Source organism: Plodia interpunctella, chromosome 11, assembly GCF_027563975.2.
Source record: "Plodia interpunctella isolate USDA-ARS_2022_Savannah chromosome 11, ilPloInte3.2, whole genome shotgun sequence".
In the NCBI taxonomy this organism is placed as follows: Eukaryota; Metazoa; Arthropoda; class Insecta; order Lepidoptera; family Pyralidae; genus Plodia; species Plodia interpunctella.
In genome coordinates, this window is record NC_071304.1 from 8,236,305 (window position 1) to 8,255,447 (window position 19,143).

The 19,143-nt window shown below is 36.6% G+C and overlaps 1 protein-coding gene across 1 annotated transcript; it reads left to right on the forward strand.

Annotated features, from left to right (window-relative positions):
- The first annotated feature begins 525 nt into the window (after positions 1 to 525).
- On the forward strand, positions 526 to 19,078 carry Agps (Alkylglycerone phosphate synthase). The gene is made up of 11 exons (XM_053751717.2): positions 526 to 1,104; positions 4,856 to 4,942; positions 8,820 to 9,111; positions 11,242 to 11,427; positions 11,770 to 11,943; positions 12,307 to 12,423; positions 13,162 to 13,308; positions 14,063 to 14,329; positions 14,679 to 14,839; positions 15,558 to 15,676; positions 16,223 to 19,078. The coding sequence occupies exons 1-11, from the start codon at positions 812 to 814 to the stop codon at positions 16,399 to 16,401; spliced, it is 2,022 nt and encodes a 673-aa protein (XP_053607692.1). The 5' UTR covers positions 526 to 811; the 3' UTR covers positions 16,402 to 19,078.
- Positions 19,079 to 19,143: the final 65 nt, after the last annotated feature.

Below are 19,143 nucleotides of genomic sequence, written 5' to 3' on the forward strand. Positions count from 1 at the left end.
ACATTGATGTACAAAATTCCGACTGATTGAATTTTTGAGTTTATCACGTTCATACATATACTACTTTTTATAATATGTAAGGATAGTAATGGAAAGATCGCCCTAGCTGTCATTGTAGATCAATCGTAGACCTTCTACGAAATATGCTACGCCGTAGCATAGTCATCATTCAGATAGCAATAAAAATTAAAAAGGAATTATAAATATTTGTGTTTTAAAACTTAAATAAATAGGTACCTAATTAGTAAAATATTATTGTCCTCCTACTTTAAGTAAAATAAACTGAAATCAATTGTTGTATTTGTTATCGATAGATAGAAAACAAAATTTAATGATATTTACGTAATTCTATATTCGTAGAGCACTCGTAGAACATCTACGAATGTGCTACAAAGTCTACGTCCTAAATAAATTTGACTTATTTATTAAACGAGAGGAAAATTCAGTTCAGAAGGTTAGAAAACAAGTATCTTTTTTTCCAATATGCGGTCATGGGTAGTATAAAACTTTTTCAGCATCATCTTCAATTAATGAAACGAATTACTTCGTAGACTATGGTGCATTATGCACATCCATTCTCATGTTGGCTGTACAGTATCGGCAAACAACTCGCCCAATTTCCCGTTTCAACGTATATTGCCGGTTTTTGCTTACGGTAAATAAGAGGACTCATACTAACTACGCAATGTACGTATGTAATTCGCGTTGACATCTGTCCGAGTTCGGCGATAATGTGTAGCCAGCATAAGAACTTGTTTCTACTGACACCATGACACTATGATAGTACTGTGTTTAAACACTAGATGGCGCTATGTCAAATGCTGTTTTACCGACTCCAGCTGTCACGCCATGCGCGGCAGTATGCGCGAATTATAAAATCCTACCAAATGCTCGGCGATACAAATCTATAATCGTCGCCCCTGCAAAAATGTCAGCGGCGCCTGAAACCGGCTCGATAAATATGACAAAAAATGTGAATAACCAAACAAATCGGACAAACAAACTTATTATGAATAGTTTAAGTACAAATAATGATAAGAAAAGCGAACACAGTGGTGACAGTTCTTCAGTTATAAAAGTGAAAAGTGTTATTCCTAGACGACGGTAAGTATAATAATATAATTAATTCCATAAATTAGATAAGTATTATTTAGTCACCTGTTCAATATAAGGCAAACAAGTAAGGAGGTGTATTGTTAAATAGTTATCTAGTGTTAAAATAAACTTAAACTCAATTAAAATAAGCGACGACCTGGTGCTCCACATTTTGTGATATAATTAACGATGCGTACTTCTAAAAATAAGGATATACATATTCCTACGAACCAACAAAACGTTTTATTTGTGTGGGAAAAACAAAAATAGAAATGCAATATTTTGCTTTTTGCCGCCAAAATATAATAATATCCGTTCACTACCAGAACTATACACATACATAATCATACTTTGAGTTTCAACATTTTTGTGCTTAGGTGGCCAAAAGCATTTCTATAATTTTTGGCATTATAAGATTAAAATGCCAAAAATTTGCGATTCCACCATAAATAAGTACAACATTCATAATGTACTCATCCACTTCAAATTAGATCAATCGATAAACCAAACATATAGGTAACACAACTTGTCACATGTTTAGCTACCTAGGTACTTACAATTAGAAAACAAGTAGGTATTTACGTATGTAAAAGTAGTTTTATTTTAATGGTTTTATTTCCATTATTTTATGATTTTTTTCACTCTTCATGTGATGATTATGGAAACATCCTTGTTGGTTGATAATTCAGGCAACCGTATTACTAAATAGATTGCTGTTCAACTAATAAACTTGACAACGTACACAAACTGCCATTTTTTGTATAAATATAAAAATAAGTATATTAGGTACATAATATTATTGTAAGTTTAGTATGTACGTATTATATCACGAAGTAATAAAAATGCCCATTTTTTACTAGATAGGTGAACAATTAAATTGAAAGAAAATTGTTTTCCAAAATTTTTTTTTACAATCTTGCGTCCCGGAAAAAAGGAAATATGGTTCGAGTTTTCATAATTTTTACCCCTACAGTAACATAAAAATCACTGTAGCCTAGCTTAATATCCAATAGTTACTCACCTATTACCTTATATTATTGCCTTTAATAGTTAATTTTTCGGATACAAAATATAGTATAAAAATTAGAAAGCGTGTTTTAAATATTGTCCATATAATAACTATTCGAAGCTAAGTACGATGTTGCCGAAAATAAATTAACTATGATATGAGTTTACTTTCATAAGTAACATTTTAACAACTTTATCTCAGCGTGCTACCTATCTACTTCCTATCAAAAACATCACCGAACTACTAGATAAGATAAATGTTGACCGATATTATTACAATTTTAAAATACTATTTAACTATAAAGTTTTATCAGATTTTTTTCAGACTCCTAACTAATAATTCTTGAAATCTGTCTCAAATATCCATCGCCTTACAGCGTGGCAATGCAGCTCGTATAATGGGTACTTTTGAGCCAGGTAATACCTGGCATACATACCTGGCAGGTATGATGCGGGGAGGCCTGTTACGATTATTAAAATATTTGACGCATGCTTCGTCAAATATTTTAATAATCGTAACAGGCCTCCCTGGCGGATATACTTCTATTTTGAAATAGAAAAAATCTCTTAAAAATAAATAAATTCTTTAAATTTTGCACCTCTATACATATAGTTTGAAGTACGGAGAAGTAAATAGGCTCCTCAAAATATACCGTCCTAGGTTCCAGCCTACTGACAAATCCATCACTGGAAGGTTACAGAAATATGCGTAACTAAAAATCGACCTTAAGGTAACCTTTACCTGTGATACGTCACATACTGGTCACATATATAGGTATAATGTGTGTACGGTACGTACGTAGTATAATAAAAGTAATATTTTCATGTCACTTTACATAGTCATAATCATGATTACTTAAATAACAAGACGTGAAATTTAGCACCCAATCACGTCAATAAATTAGAACCTACCTCAATTTAGATGCTGATTATTAATATGACATTATCACGGGCGTCAATTATATGACCGATTCAGTAATTCTCACGTCTTTGTCCTAAACGGGGTTGACCGAGTCAGAGTTGCGAAATTTGAAGACTACGTCTACTAAGATTTAAAGACTCGTCTTAGCGGTTTTTGGTGGAATTGAGATTGAGTATACTATAGTTTGCTATGATAGGTTGCTATCTTTCGCATATGAGAAGAATGTCGACTTTGCATCCCTTTCCCTTAATTGACTTTTAAAATCTGTGCGGGGGAGAACCAGCTGGCACATTCTATATTTTTCTTTTGCTCTCAAATCAGCTTGGAAGCAATAATTAAATATAAATAAGTTTATTTGTTAAATGTTTCTTAATATCAAGTCTCAGACACAATATATTGTGTCCCACAATCAGCAACCCACCATCATTTGATTTGCGAGAAGCATCATTAGAACTCAAGAAAGTGTAAATTACCCAAACACAGAGTGGTTAGCTATTTCGTCTTTATTTCTTACGGGGCAGACAGAACTAATTGTCCCAAGACTGAATAATCCTTTTCGGTTGAATTGAGGTCTTATTGATGGAAGAATCGGAAGAGTCCTCGCCTATTCCAATAATCCCTAATTGAAGTGACATTTGTAATCGGAGTAAGAAGGTACATCTGTGTCTGTGTTGTGACTTTATAAAAGCTTGACGAAAGTCTTGTAAATAATAATGAGAAATTTCTGGAATCGAGCGGAAATTGAACCCACCATGGTCTCGATAGCTCAGTTAAGAACACTGTCCCGGTGAAGCAGGAGCTCGATTTTAGATTTTTATCATCATTACACGTTACAAACATTGAAATAGATGAAGGTCTCTTAAAATTATACTACTTAGTGCTGCAATATGTGCTGTCATTGAATGTAAGTAGATAAGATAAACCTATATCCTAAATACTCGAGTGGATTTTCTATGCATTCGCACTGGACCGCACCTGTTCGATATTATTATGAAGTTTCACATCTTATCTATACTATGAGTCAAGTTTACTATATGAGGTGAACTCTTATGTACAGTATTGTAGCCCAAACGTCATGAAACATATGCCACAGTTACCTGAAAATTAGTGAAATTCCATACAAGGAATATTAAAATTTCACCAATTTTCTGCGCCTATAATTAGTTAGGAATTCTAGTATTGATTATGTTTAACAATAGTGTGTCATTTTGTCATTTGGCGAGTCAATTCTTTAATTTAGATATGCAGTATTTTATAGTTCTTACCGCTAGGATGTATATACTTTCTAAATGAATAATCGTTAGGCAATTAATACACCTTACAATTCCACCACCAATTTCAGTTGTACCTAGTAAATAATTATGATAAAATGCCAATTCTGAAGTCACTCATACATATTATGAGATAAGGGTTACATTGCTTGCGAAACGAAATAGTTCTTTTGTTTCTCAAATATAACAATAACCAATACCGTACTGTATAGGTCAATCACACAAGTATGTAATTGTGTGATTGACAATGTTTTTAAATAGGATAGGGGGGTAATCTTTGAAACTATTCAATCGGATCTCAAAATTCTTTCACTAGTCGCTAGCTACATTTTTTTCAGAGCGACATAGAGTACTTTTAGCCCAATATTCCCACGAGAGTGAAGCCCCGAGAAGCAGCTAGTCTCTCTCGCTGCAGAACTATTTCTGATAGTTCCCATGTATGTTCTTAATTCTTAACAGCGACACATCACTAATCGTGATTTAGATGGACCATAGAATAATTGGAATATAGTATCGCTTGACCATGAAACATAGGTAACTAAATTCCTTATCATTTCAGGCAAGATCTGCTCAAATGGTACGGATGGGGGTACAAGGACTCGATGTTTCAGCTAAATGGAGATTATGCCATGTTTACCGGAGACAGGTTAGTAACACAGAATTTAGAATACTACTTAACTAGTTACTAATTATACCATTTTCAATTTTAATCCTCGACGCAATAAGGGGAAATTTTCATCTCTAAACTTATTTGTCTGTTTTGTGATAATGTGGCCGTGTTTGTTGCGTCATAACTCCTAAATAGATTTGACCACTTCTGAAACATAAACATGAATGTTTTGTTGATTTTTTTCTTAGCATATCCATTAGGCTAGAATGGTGACGACTAATTTAATGAGTAAATCTAGATACTTATCTTCTGAAATATAACATTATCTGTGGACCAGTGTTATGACACTGGTAAGAGGTTTTGCAGTGGCGATTGGTTGGGAACGGGCAGGCCTGCTGTTGTAGTTGACCTTATAGATGACAATAAAGAAGCAGAAATACAAATCATTTCGGTTGCTCCAGAGATTAATTAGCTCGAACTTTTCAGACATAAAATTTTTTTATTGATTCTTATCCATAATCATTAAAATTTATCTTTACAGTTAAATTATAGCGTAGAGATATAGATAGATAGGAAGAAAGTGGAGATTACCTGATGCAATTGGTAGAATCTGCCAACAGTCATACGGTGGGCGGATCGTGCATGCGCTAAATTGACACTTCCCGTTTTCTGGCACATGGCATTCCGTGACGTAATGGGACGAACAAACAGATCCTCTTAGAGCTATTAATATTTTGGACATACGTATACACAGTAGTGCCTTAGTTTAGGCATAAGAACGATGATTTAGTATTGTAGAATAGGAATCTAAATATTTTTAAGCCAACGACAACAAACAGAACGAGAGGAGTAAAAGTACAAGTACACGCACGCGCAATATTAGGGTTCCAAAGTTATGTCCTACAAGGTCCTACACATGCATACAGTCTGTCAAGAAAGTGAAGAATATGAAGAAGTGCGCTATCTCCTGTTGGCTGGAAACACTTGGTTTTTATTAACCAGTGTTGACCATTCTATTTCATATCTTCATAGTCGTATTCCTCATGGCTCAGGATCGTGGTCATTACGTGGAATTAAACACACACGACAACTTTCTTGGCATTAGTAATGGAGTGGTTTACCATTGCCTTCTCCATTTCACACACAAATTAATAATCAACCAGTGTGCAGGTTTCCTCACGATGTTTTCCTTTACGGTTTTATACGGATGATGAATGATATGGCAAAAAATGTAGTTCGTTAAAAAACCCTTTTCTTTCAATTTTTTGACAGACTGTACAATAACATGAACATTTACTTTCAAATGTGTGAAACTATTGAAATCATAAATCATCTCTATTCCTTTACAAACATCTGCTTCTATGTAAAATCTTTCATGTTTTAAATGTGTTTTATAATAGATACTTAATATCCTGTTTGTTATATTATTATGATTAAAGTTCTAAAATAATCATAATGAATAAAGTAACCCGTAAAATATGAAGTACACGAAGTATTTATTGGCAATATTTACATCCATTGGCAATATTAGCATTTTAACACTAGCTTGATAGTCTATTGTTAAGCTAAATATCTACTTCATCTCAGGGGAACTATTCTCATTATAGCAATGAAATGTTTATTGTACGGTTACGTCATTATGTATGGTGGACTGAAGTAGGCCACACACAGTTTTTATGATTTTATATTTCATCTTGACCTGATCGGGGATCGAATCCGCGACATCCAGTGTCCGGCATGATGACCAAGCTACTGAAGTCTTCATGTAAATATTTACCACTAAGATATAATAAGTATTTTATTTGGGTACTAAAAATAGGAATAATATTATCCCGCCGCTGAAAAAAGCGCCATAACATAGTCAACTTTGTTGTAGTTTGCCCAAACATAGTCAACTACAGTAATTTGTAAGTATAAAGTTTTCTTTCATTAGCTTATTGATGCAATTGTCCCACTGCAACACCACAAGCAACCCCAACTTCTTTTTAAAAATAACTGTTGAACTTGTGTAGTAACTGGCAGTTACTACAGAAATCTCGCAGGGTTTATCTGTATTGTAGGTACATATTAGTACTTTTTGTTCGCACCCAACCTATTGCAAGGTGACGATGAGTCCTATTGAATGCCATAGGACTGCAATGTTTACAATATAAGTACTTAAATGCACTCAACCAACGTTTGGTTTAAACGTACGTAACAGCCATCTCCACTTTTATGCTACAATAATAGAGGCGAATTTATAATGAATTTGTGTCATTTGATGTGCAGTTGACAGTCGTTCGCATTCATGTGATAATTCTTAGTAGTGGCGGACATTTAACATATAAACTTGATTTATATATTTGCAAACGATTTAGAATAGTGTTCTCAACCATAACGTATATAATATTCATATCCCATATTGGGATGTGGGATATGAATATTATATACGTCGTAACCTCTAAAATTATATTAATTCATCCGTACTAATATTATATATACGGAAGTATATCTGTCTGTCAAATTTAGTATGATTGTAGTTAAAGACCTCCATTATTTTTCAAAAAACAGTGCCCAAAGGACTTTTATGGGCGTTGAAAGTTTGTATGAAAATTATATCCATTCCGCTTTCGCAGGGAAATTCACGCAGACGACGCTGCGGGCAAAAGCTAGTTTTCTGGTAACTAGTTAACAGTAATACGATCATGAATGTCCTAATGAAAACAGTAACGCACACTGTGTGTGTGTGTATTACCATAACAGTGAGTAAACTAGGTCTTACTATGTAGAGTGTAGGTATTCCTTATCTCGACCGCCTTATCAGATATGGGAAAGATTCGAACAAAACCAATCTTTTTTCAAAACGACCAAATATCAATACGTCCATTCTCTCTCTTATCACATTCGTTTTTCTACCATGATGCCCTGAATCGCGGGGCTCTCGTAAAAAAGAACTAAATTTTGATTGTTTTAAGATTCATGCTGTGATTTTATAGCCAGCCTAACGTCAACCTTGAGGAATGCTATTGTTTACTTTATCGAGACCTGTCAAGACTTAGTCGCTTCGAATAGAATTTCCAAGGCTGACATCAGGTGCAGGCCAGTTGAAAAATCACAGTCGAATTTTAAAATTTTTAACTTTTATTTTTACGTTACCCTATACTTCGCTGCGTCCCAGTCCGGAATGCAACCTACACGCAAAGATGAAAAAGAAATATATTCCTTCCCAATATCTTTATAATATCAGTCAATTGCTTTTTTGGGCTAACTGAAGACGACTTGATGAACTATAAAGTCCATCACCGCCCGGTACCGCTCCCCTTCACCCATAGAAAAATATATTAAGATATTGCGTAGGACAGAAACAAACAAACACACACGAGACTCGGCTTTGTGTAATGTTTGCATATTTACCTGACACAACAAACAAGGAGACCCAACTAATTATTTAAACAATGCTAGTTAGTTGGCAATTATTTGATCTTTTAACTGGGGTTAAAAGTTTTAAATGGAAATTAATGAACGTAAGTATTACCCGTATAAAAATTACGTTTATAATTATTGTTATGCATAAAGACACACACACTTTGTGACATAATCCGCCTTCGAACCCCATCTGGTTTCGTAGTCGGTTCAACGGGATTCAGTCTTATATCTAAGCCGGAATTTTGTATGTTTTTCATACAAAATATACCGCCTATTGCATCCTTTTATGGATGGAATACGTCAAAAACTGTTCACTTATTAATTTTAATAACAACAATATATAACAATTAATAACACATTGATACATAGAAAGCCCAACCATCTAATTCAATTACGCATTTCAAGTTGCCATCTCAATGACATCAATTAGTCCAAGTTTATCTTACCTCAAAGAGAAAAACCGAGAAAAATACTTGAATCCTCACTGTTCATTTATTATTTGTTACAGATATTCGATATGTGGCCAACCGCTCCCATACCTTCAACAATGGGCGTACGAGAACTTCAAACTGGACCTAACGAAACCACCCAACATCCCTGACCTACCCACATCATTCCCCGAGAGCCGTCTCCCTGAAAACATCAGACAAGAGTTGGAGAGCATAGCGCTGGTCAGCGTGGAAGGCATGGATAGACTCATCAGGGCTCACGGGCAAACTCTAAGAGACATAACGAACTTGAGAGGGAATAAGTTCGAAAGAATACCCGATGCCGTCATCTGGCCAGAGTCCCATGAACAGGTGTGTGTGTACGATCTATAATTCCCATCGAGTGTTATTACCATCGCTGTGTAAGATTTTACTCAAGTCACATTTCACATATAGTAGCAAATAGTCGCACAATGTACATTGCGTAGTTTATGAGTATTTTTATTTACGGTAATGAATAACCAGCAATGTATGCTGTTTCCACCAATTGGGCCGCGATAGTCTGGAGCCGACATCATCCCAATATCGATTACGTCTTTCACTTTTCAAAAATAACTGATCACAATGTTTGATTTCGAGAGAGAAAAATTTTTAGTTTGCCATACTTTTCTTTACAATGCAATATTTATGGGAATCTCGAAATTTTTCGATGTTTTATCGGTATAAAAATAAATGTGTTGTACGTAGGCAGATATACCGTAATATTCGTATTTTATGTAATTAACATCCGGTAAAAAATTAACAGATAATATTATCCTGAATACAACTGTTGGAGTTGACGCGAGAGCCTCACTTTAGTACCTTGTGTCATATTTACTTACTCTACTTTACACAATAGCTTCAGCTACGTAGAAATACGCGTAACTTGACATAAACTTAGCACGTTCTTGGAATTAACACAAACATATTTTTAGGATGGATGAAAAGAGTTTACATTGGACACAAATATTAGTATTGATATATTGCCACCTCGCACGTTTAAAACATCAAGGTTATTATAAAGAAGTCATTCGTTTCATCACGGATAATCAATATTTGTCGTAACGTCAATTCCTACTAATATTATGCGAAAGTAAGTTTGTTACCTCTTCACACATTATCTACTTGACCGATTGTTATAAAATTTGGCACACGGATATAAACTTTTTATCTGGATATTCCCACGGGAGCGAAGCCCTGGGGCGTAGCTAGTTTGTTATATTGTTTGAGGCCCTAATTTATTCTGTGTTGGCTCAATAATGTGGACAATCTCCGTATAAAGAGGACCATGAAGGGAAATGTAGTGTTATGTGAGGACATCAGCCATCAATCAATTGGTGATCAATATTCATTAATGTAATAGAATATTGGATATTGTGGCTATGGCCGCTGTGACATCAGTGTCAAAGCGTGTAACCTCAAATTCATATTGTTTTCCTTACATTATTATAAAACAAAGTGAGGACTTGGAGACTTGGAAACAAAGTGAGGACTCGGGAGAGGTCACGAGTCTGTCTATCTGTTCGCGATAAACTGAAAAACTACTGCACGGATTTTGATGCGATTTTCACCAATAGATAGTGTGGTTCCTGAGGAAGGTTTATGTGTATATTTTATTATGTTTTTACCCGGGCGAAGCCAAGACGGGCCGCTAGTATATCATAAAGCGATTATTCTTCTTTAAAGCCTATAGAACTTATCAGAAGACCAAAATATTGATTCTAATTTTGCAGGTTATTTTTTTCGTCGTGGTCGGATAAAAGAGCAATACTCTAATATACTCGTACTAGCTTTTGCCCGCGGCCTCGCTCACGTAATTTTCGCACGGGAACAGTTATTTTTCCGGGATGAAAAGTATCTTCTCCATAATTCAAACCTATATGTACGCGAAATTTCAAGAAGATTGATTCAAAAGGTAGAGCGTGAAGAATTAACAAACAAACTTACTTTCACATTTATCATGTTATGAGTCAAAATTTTTAGAGAAATTTAAAGAGTTATGAATTAATTTAAAGAGTTAAGACGTAAACGACACCTATATATAATACGTACAGAAGATGCTCATCAGGCTGAACAACTTTTGTAAAGACGCCATTTCTATATTTCCAATAGTTAAGCTGGACCATCATTGTTCTCCATCTGGTGTTCCAGTTTTCAAAATCATTTATACCCTATATGTTACTCAGGCTTAATAGCTATGTAACAAAAAAAAGTATTAAGACATACAACAGACAAAAAATAATTCTGTCTGTCTAGACAGAACTCTCCGTCAATCAAAGTTTCGCATTTTTTAACGGTTTTCACCAAGACAATGATACACTTAAATCTTCCTATCACACTATCTATATATTGGTATTAGAGTTTATCGTGTTCATACAGACATACAAGATGAGGAGACTTCTTTTTATAATATGTAAGAATGTTTTGAGTTCGAACCTAATAACAAAATTTATTTGTCACCAGGTAGAAAAGATAGTGCAGTGTGCATCGCGACACAACTTCGTGCTGATTCCGTTCGGCGGCGGCACCTCCGTGTCCGGAGCGGTGACCTGCCCCGCCAAAGAGATGAGGCCTATAGTGGCCCTGGACACCAGCGAGATGAACGCCATTTTGTGGCTCGACAAAGAACAACTGTTGGCCAGAGTGCAGGTTAGTGACTTTAAAGATATTATTCTGACTCCACACTATCGCGTACCTTCGCCATATACGCCATTGCTGTAAATATAAAATATATTTCATTTCATTGCGGTAAATATCATGATTTGCGACAACTGTCTGAGTTCGTGGATAGTTTGTAGCTGGCATAAGAATGGCGTATATCGAAACGACCCCCTGACTGACATTTTTCAAAAAATCTGTAATATTCATTCTGTCCGTATAGTTCTATAGTTCAAGTTCTATTAGTATGACTAAACGGAGCCATTGGATAAATATAACAACGAAAAACGCACATATACTTGGTTGAAGTAATTTCTCTTCACCTAATTCCAGGCTGGAATAGTAGGCCAGGATCTGGAGCGGGAGATGCGAGCGCGGGGCTTCACTGTGGGCCACGAGCCTGACTCCTACGAGTTCTCCACCCTGGGCGGATGGGTCGCCACACGAGCCAGCGGCATGAAGAAGAATACGTATGGCAATATTGAGGATATCATTGTGCAAACTAAGGTATGTGAAAAGTTTAATTTGGTTTTATCTATATATCTACTCTAGCTTTATTTTGTGCGTCCGCTTATAACTTATTGTCAATATATCAGGTTCTAAGCGAAGTATCGCGATGATAACTATGAAAACGTTCGAATTCCATCTATTAGTTTTGACGTGATGCGCGAAAAAAACGTACAGGCAAACGAGACTCGAAGACAAACTGACAAAAAAAAATTTTGGCTTCTATTAGTCAGTAGTCTGTATCCTGTCCCTTTTGCGCTATTTATCCAGGACTGCAGATACGACAGGGAACGAAAAGCCTCGTTTCTATACTGGATTGCAGGATGGTTTTATGCCTAGTTCAACCATTTTATAAATTTCCAGGTTGTGACAACTCAAGGAGTGATAGAAAAGGGTTGTCGTGTGCCTCGTATATCTTGCGGGCCCGAGTGGGAACATGTGGTCATGGGGTCCGAGGGGTGCCTGGGGGTTGTCACCGAGGTAATTGACCATGTTCATCTTCTATCAAACGTTGTGTGTAACCAGGCCGGACAATATTTTAGCCTGTCTATGAATATACCATTGAAGAATTGGTTATATTTTCCAATTAGTCAAATTAGACCATATTTTTCCAACGTCATTAACAAATATTTTTATGGAGCTTGTATGACAGTGATGTATTGTGATGTCACGGGATTTTTGAGTGCTTCTATTTATCACAACGAAAAACTGGCATACATTATGCCTTAATTCGTCACAGTTCGGCGAACTTCCCAGCGATAGTGTGGAGCCGACATTAATCTTTTAAATAACAAGCAATAAAGTAAAAGTAATTGAAGGAAAGTTGCTAAAACGTAATAGTACATACAGCACAGTACATAAAAAAGCAAATGGCTGGTATTGAGCTATTGGTAAGATAGTTTAATAGTTGGTTGATCATAATGGAATAAAAAAGAATAAACTTTATTCCCATTTATTGGGGAAAAAAAAAATTAAACTTACAAAAATCAAATTGTTGGGAAATAGACATTGTAAGTTTAAACTGTAAGAATTCTAGTTACTAAACATACACATGCAATTTTCTCACGTCGTGTACATGATTTAGAGACGTTTCTTGTACGAAGACTCTTTTTGCTCGCATCAATCGCAAATTGCCAATTTTCCACTGGTGTCTAGAATCTGTCCAATGGTACAGTACCTTTTTGCTTGGAAGACGACAAATGGAGAAACAAATTGCAGGTGACACTGAAGATCAGGCCGCAGCCGACGCTGACCCGCTACGGGTCGCTGGTGTTCCCGCGCTGGGCCGCGGCCGTGCGCTTCCAGCGCGCGGTCGCGCGCGCGCGTCTGCGGCCCGCCAGCATCCGGCTCATGGACAATCACCAGGTCTCCTCATGGCTGATTACGTGGAATGAAACACACACAACTACTTTCTTGGCATTATTAATGGAGTGGCCTTCTCCATTTCACACACAAGTTAATTAATTATAATCAACCAGTGTGCAGGTTTCCTCACGATGTTTTTCCTTCACCGGAAGCAAGTGGTGGTCGATGAAAACTACTATACATGAATCAGATTGGTATACAAACTCATGTGGCACGAGTAGGATTTGAACCTGTGACCTCTCGATCCACATCGTCTTAGGCGTCTTAACCATTACACCACCACCGCTTCTGAATAAGTAGCAAACAACAAACATGCTCATCTGATGAAAAGTAGTCACCGCAGTCTATGGACCGTCGTGTAACAACCAGGGTGTGTATATATGTGAATACTACATCCATATGGTGTAAAAAGTACCAAATTAATACGTAGTGGTATTACAGTAACTTGGGTAGATCGCACTTTTGCGAAGTTTCAAGTTTAAAACAAATCACTCTGCGTTGTCCTGTGGCGTTTACCGTTACGCATTATAAGTACGAGACGGGTACAGATTCAACTATCCAAACATTTATATTTACCCACTAAAAGAAATATCACCTTTACAGATCAAGCATCTAGATAGTTTATTTATAAATCACTGCCCAATTGTGTTTTCAAATCGAATTTGTAAAAAAAAATGCATGAGTTTTTTTTTTTTTTTACCGTGATCAAAAATATCTGTCTTAAAGACGTTCAACTTTAAATTTCCAATTCCAGTTTCGTTTCGGCCAGGCCCTCAAGACTGAGTCCTCGTGGGGCGGAGTATTCCTGGACGGCTTGAAAAAGCTGTACATCACAAAGATCAAAGGGTTCGACCCTGAGAAACTGTGCGTGGTGACACTGCTGATGGAGGGCAGCAGTGAAGAAGTGGCAGACATTGAGAAGAAGCTGAAGCGGACGGCGACGCAGTTCGGCGGCGTGCCGGCGGGCGCCGACAACGGCCGGCGCGGGTACACCTTGACCTTCGTCATTGCCTACCTCAGGGTGAGTCCATTACATTTTATATACATACCTATAATAAAACTGTAATAAAGCTGTCTGTACATTAGAGATATTAATTAAGTTATCTTTAATACATATAATAAAACTGTAAGCAGGCTATGTCTGTCTGTACATAGTAGATATTAAAGATAAATAAATATGGGGGGTCTTTATGGGCCTGATAAAAGCCACAACATTTGTTTTTGTCTCTGTCTGTTTGTATGTTTGTTCGCGCATCACGCGAAAACCAGGTACTGGATGGAATTAGACAGAAATCTATGGAATCTTGAGCGGTTTCTTGGTTTTAACATACGTGTCATATCGTATTTAAACGATTAGTTTTTGTTCCCAGGACGTGGCGATAGAATATGGCGTGGTGGCGGAATCCTTCGAGACCTCGGTCCCCTGGGATCGAACCCTGGCCCTCTGCCGTAACGTGAAGCAGAGGATCAGGGACGAGTGTGCCAGCAGAGGCATCGAACATTTCCTCATATCTTGTCGCCTCACACAAACGTGAGTATATTGGGATAAATACATTATTATACTAAATGTTGCCCGGGGCTTTTCTCCCGTGGGAATTTTGAGATAAAATATAGCTTACAGTAATCTTGGATAATGTACTTTTACAATGCTAAAAGAATTTTTTATATCGGTTCAGTAGTTTCGGAGATTACCCGCCACAAACATACAAACTCACAAACGCTTACCTCTTTATAATAATAGTATAGATCAATTAAAGAATATAAATAAAAATATATAAATGCCTGAAACACAGGATGATTTTTCTTGCTAGCTCAGGCGCCCTGTTTTATTTTATTTTAAATCTTAATTTGGATCTATTGTATAACTTTTATTTAAGTAACATGATTAAAGACATTATTATTATAAATAAAAATAAATATTTAAGTTTTAATTATATTTTTTAAATTAAGTACTAAAAGAATATTTTTAAATTAAGTCTTACTCCTCGGCATATACTTGACTTGACGGCCTCGGTGGTGCAGTGGTAAAGGGCTTGTTTGAGGTCCCGGGTTCGATCCCCGGTCGGGTCATGATGGAAAATGATATTTTTCTGATTGGCCCGGGTCTTGTATATATGTATATATGTTATAAAAATATAGTGAGTTAGTATCCCATAACACAAGTCTCGCACTTACTTTGGGGCTAGCTCAATCTGTGTGATTTGTCCTAATGTATTTACATTTATATATTTATAATTGAACGACTGTAGTTACGACGCGGGATGCTGCATATACTTCTACTTCGGGTTCCGGGCGTGCGGCCGCGACCCCGTGGCCGCGTACGAGGAGATTGAGGAGGCAGCCAGGGACGAGATCATCGCCTGCGGAGGTGCGTATGTCGAGGGTGTCTCGGGGCTGCGACGCCGCGAACCCGCCGTGATCGAGTCTGATATGACCTTCAACGCCTTTTTCGTCTAGTGACTGGCAAGTAATCGTATGCACACTGATGAGCTTAAACTGTCAACCAGTGTGCAGGTTTCCTCACGATGTTTACCTTCATCGAAATGCGAGTGGTCTATGAAAGTGCTACACATTAGTCAAGTTGGTGTACAAACTAATGTGATACTAGTAGGAATCTAACCTGGGACCTTTCGATCACAGAGGGCTTACCACTTGACCATCATCGCTTCAACAACAGGGTAAGTAGTTGCCATAAATATAAATAGAGTAGCTAAATCAGATACCTTTCTCTATGTGTCAAAAAATAACAAAAATTATATGGGCATAACAATGACGTCACAAATGTCGGTCAAAATTCGTTTTAATTATACTTTAATGACAACAAAAAATACTACCATTTGATTATCGTGTTTCATAATGTGATTGGATTTACACATTTTATTTTATATATATAATATATCTATATATATCGCAGGGTCGATATCCCACCACCACGGGGTAGGCAAGCTCCGCAAGAAGTGGTACTCGCAGACAGTGAGCGAACCCGGGAGGCAACTGCTACTGGCTGCCAAGGGCACTCTCGACCCGGGAAATGTGTTCGCTCTCGGCAACATGGCCTTCGGGGAAGGACCCGACCTTCGGAGTAAACTGTAGGATCGTCTATGGCGATTGCTGTGTCCAAGGAACTTATATGCTAACTGGAATGATTACGAATGACAAATGTCAAAATGATAACATTGAAAACTAGACCTATTTGCTTTGTAATAAAGATCATCAAATTTCCACAATGTCCGCGTGCCAATACCTAAAGTGCCTGAAATTGGGCACGAAATTTGTAGCCATCCCTTTCTGGCAAACTGCTATTGTCATATGCAAGAAAAAAATGTCAACAAATTTTAGACCCAAGTATAGTTGGGCTTTGCTTATTCGTAAGCATTCGAGTTTAGTATGATAAATTCTTTGGCTGTGTCGAGCCCTAGCTTGTTTATGACGATAGCTATATTTTCTTCGTCTACGATGTCAAGACCATTATTTGCGTGTCGATGGCAAACCTACAAACGCTCTCTTGGATACCAAATATTCGCCTGAACCGCCCCATTGCTGGCATCATCTCAAGCTGCCATCAAATCAGGCCGAGGCTTCTGGTGTTTGGGCACTCGGGACAGGGGAACAGACATCGATTGCGCAGTCGCACATGTTATGGTAGTATGCGATTGATTAAGCATACAATGTGGCTCCAGTATTACGTATAGTGGTCCTTCGTGGTCCAACTATGCCTTTTAACTAGACGGAAAAAACTATCGACCTCGTCAAAAACACAGCTTGGGAGAGTAAAGTCGTAGAACTATTATATTTCGTATGGACCACCTGTACTTTGTAACAACACAGTTAAAATATTTTCGAGTTTGTGACAGAGAAAACTAAGGATGATTTTTATAAAATGTCCGTCCAAAGCGGCGATATGTATAGTAAATACGCGGGGATAAAAAATATTCTTGGTGTCTGTCCCGTTTCTCGAATATTTCTAATACACAAAGTTTCTTAAAGATTTATTTCTGAAGAAATAATAAGCCAGTTCTTGTGTGAGCGATTTTGTCTATGACTATGATCTGATCTAGTCTTGAGCGAGAGATCTTATGTGATCTCTTTCTTGTATAAGCGACAAAGATATAGTCAATGTCTATAGTTTTCTCCGTCTACATCTCAAAATGTCCCGGGAAATATCTTCAAGGTTATGAAGAAGTTAGTTAATCGAAGAAGTTAGGAGTAAACTAAAAGTCATTTAATTTGTAGGCGTGTCGAATTGCCGCAAAATTCCTTTTTTTATGTAGTTAACATAACACTATGTTTTCATGAAATCGTAATATACGTATATTACGGTTAATACCAAAAACCCCAAATGAGTTTAACCCACCGATTGATAAATTAATTAAACGTTTGAAATGATGATCAAAATCGAATTCGCAGATGACAAGTCCGATACATGATGAGACAATACAAAAGATGTCAGCGCTCTGTCTCGTTTCTTCTCGTTCTAATACGCACTACATCTTGAGGTAAAAAATAAGCCACATACAAACTACACATTGTACTGTCGGGGGCAGCTTATACTGACAGTGTATATTCATTCGCGTCGGCATCTGTCCGAGTTCACTCGTAGTGTGGAGCCGGGATTTACTTATACTGCTATCCTCTGTGTGCTGTGTTATTTGGCATCAAGTTAGGCAAAATCATATTAAGATTTTTCTTTTTTTGCAATTTATGTCAAAGATACCAATGCAGTTTGACGCCACAAGATGGCACCACAAATGATAAAGTTGCTACTTCAAGCGAGGCCTTCAGTAAATATAGAAGATATAATTTTTTGGTATGGAGATGGAAATAGGTACATTTGCTTAAAATTGCTTTGGTCATTGATCAATGCCATAACTTTTGGGTGACAAATAGCATTTTAACTATGTATGGATTAGTTATTTATTATTTCATTTCTAGGTAACAGCGATCACATTGCCTGTATCTGTCAAGAAAGTGAAGAAAACGAATTTTCGACGAACTACATATTTTTGACGTTGCGATACAAATTAGAATGTTCAATTTAATTTTTCACTTTCTTGACATACCTACTGTATGTGGGTAGGTACTCGTATAGGAAACAAAACATAGATACTTTATTCACTATCTTTTTGAACACATGCTAAAACTGGATTAAGTATACCAATATGACCCACGAGAGCTGACAAATCTAGTAAGGGTAATAAAATGATAATTAAATTTATTTCTATGTAGGAATAACTTAAAATTTAGCTTATTAGTGTGAGGTGAAGGTCAATCTGACATATTTATTTCAAATCACCAACTAGTCCGCGCCACGAAAGTGGTACCATGGCAATATTGGGAACTATCAATAATAGATCGGCCACGGTGTTTTCAGCGGCTGCAGCGCCGCGCCTGCGGTACTCTACTCTCACTCTTTTTATAGTTCACAACTTTTCACTTAGAACAAATACGTTCACATAAATGTGGTTGTGGTCATTGTGTTAGAGCATTATTTATTTCTTAAAATCTTGCTTTCTTGTAATGCTTATTTAATTCGATCTATAGAACATTAAAATATAATAAGTTCTTTGCATGTTTGGATATTGCTCAATCTAGGAATAAATGACAAAATCTGATATTGTAAAAATAATTATTTTATTTTATTATGTACCTAACATTCCTTTGTGATTTTTATTTATTTATTGTTAAGATAGATTTAGGAGGGTATGTCGGTAATACTGTAACAAAATGACAAAAATTGTGTTCAAAGTTTTAATAAAAAAGTTGAAATTAACTAGCTATGTTTTATTTATGTTTACCGTAAAAGTATTAAAATGATGCTCTGAAATAATGTTTATT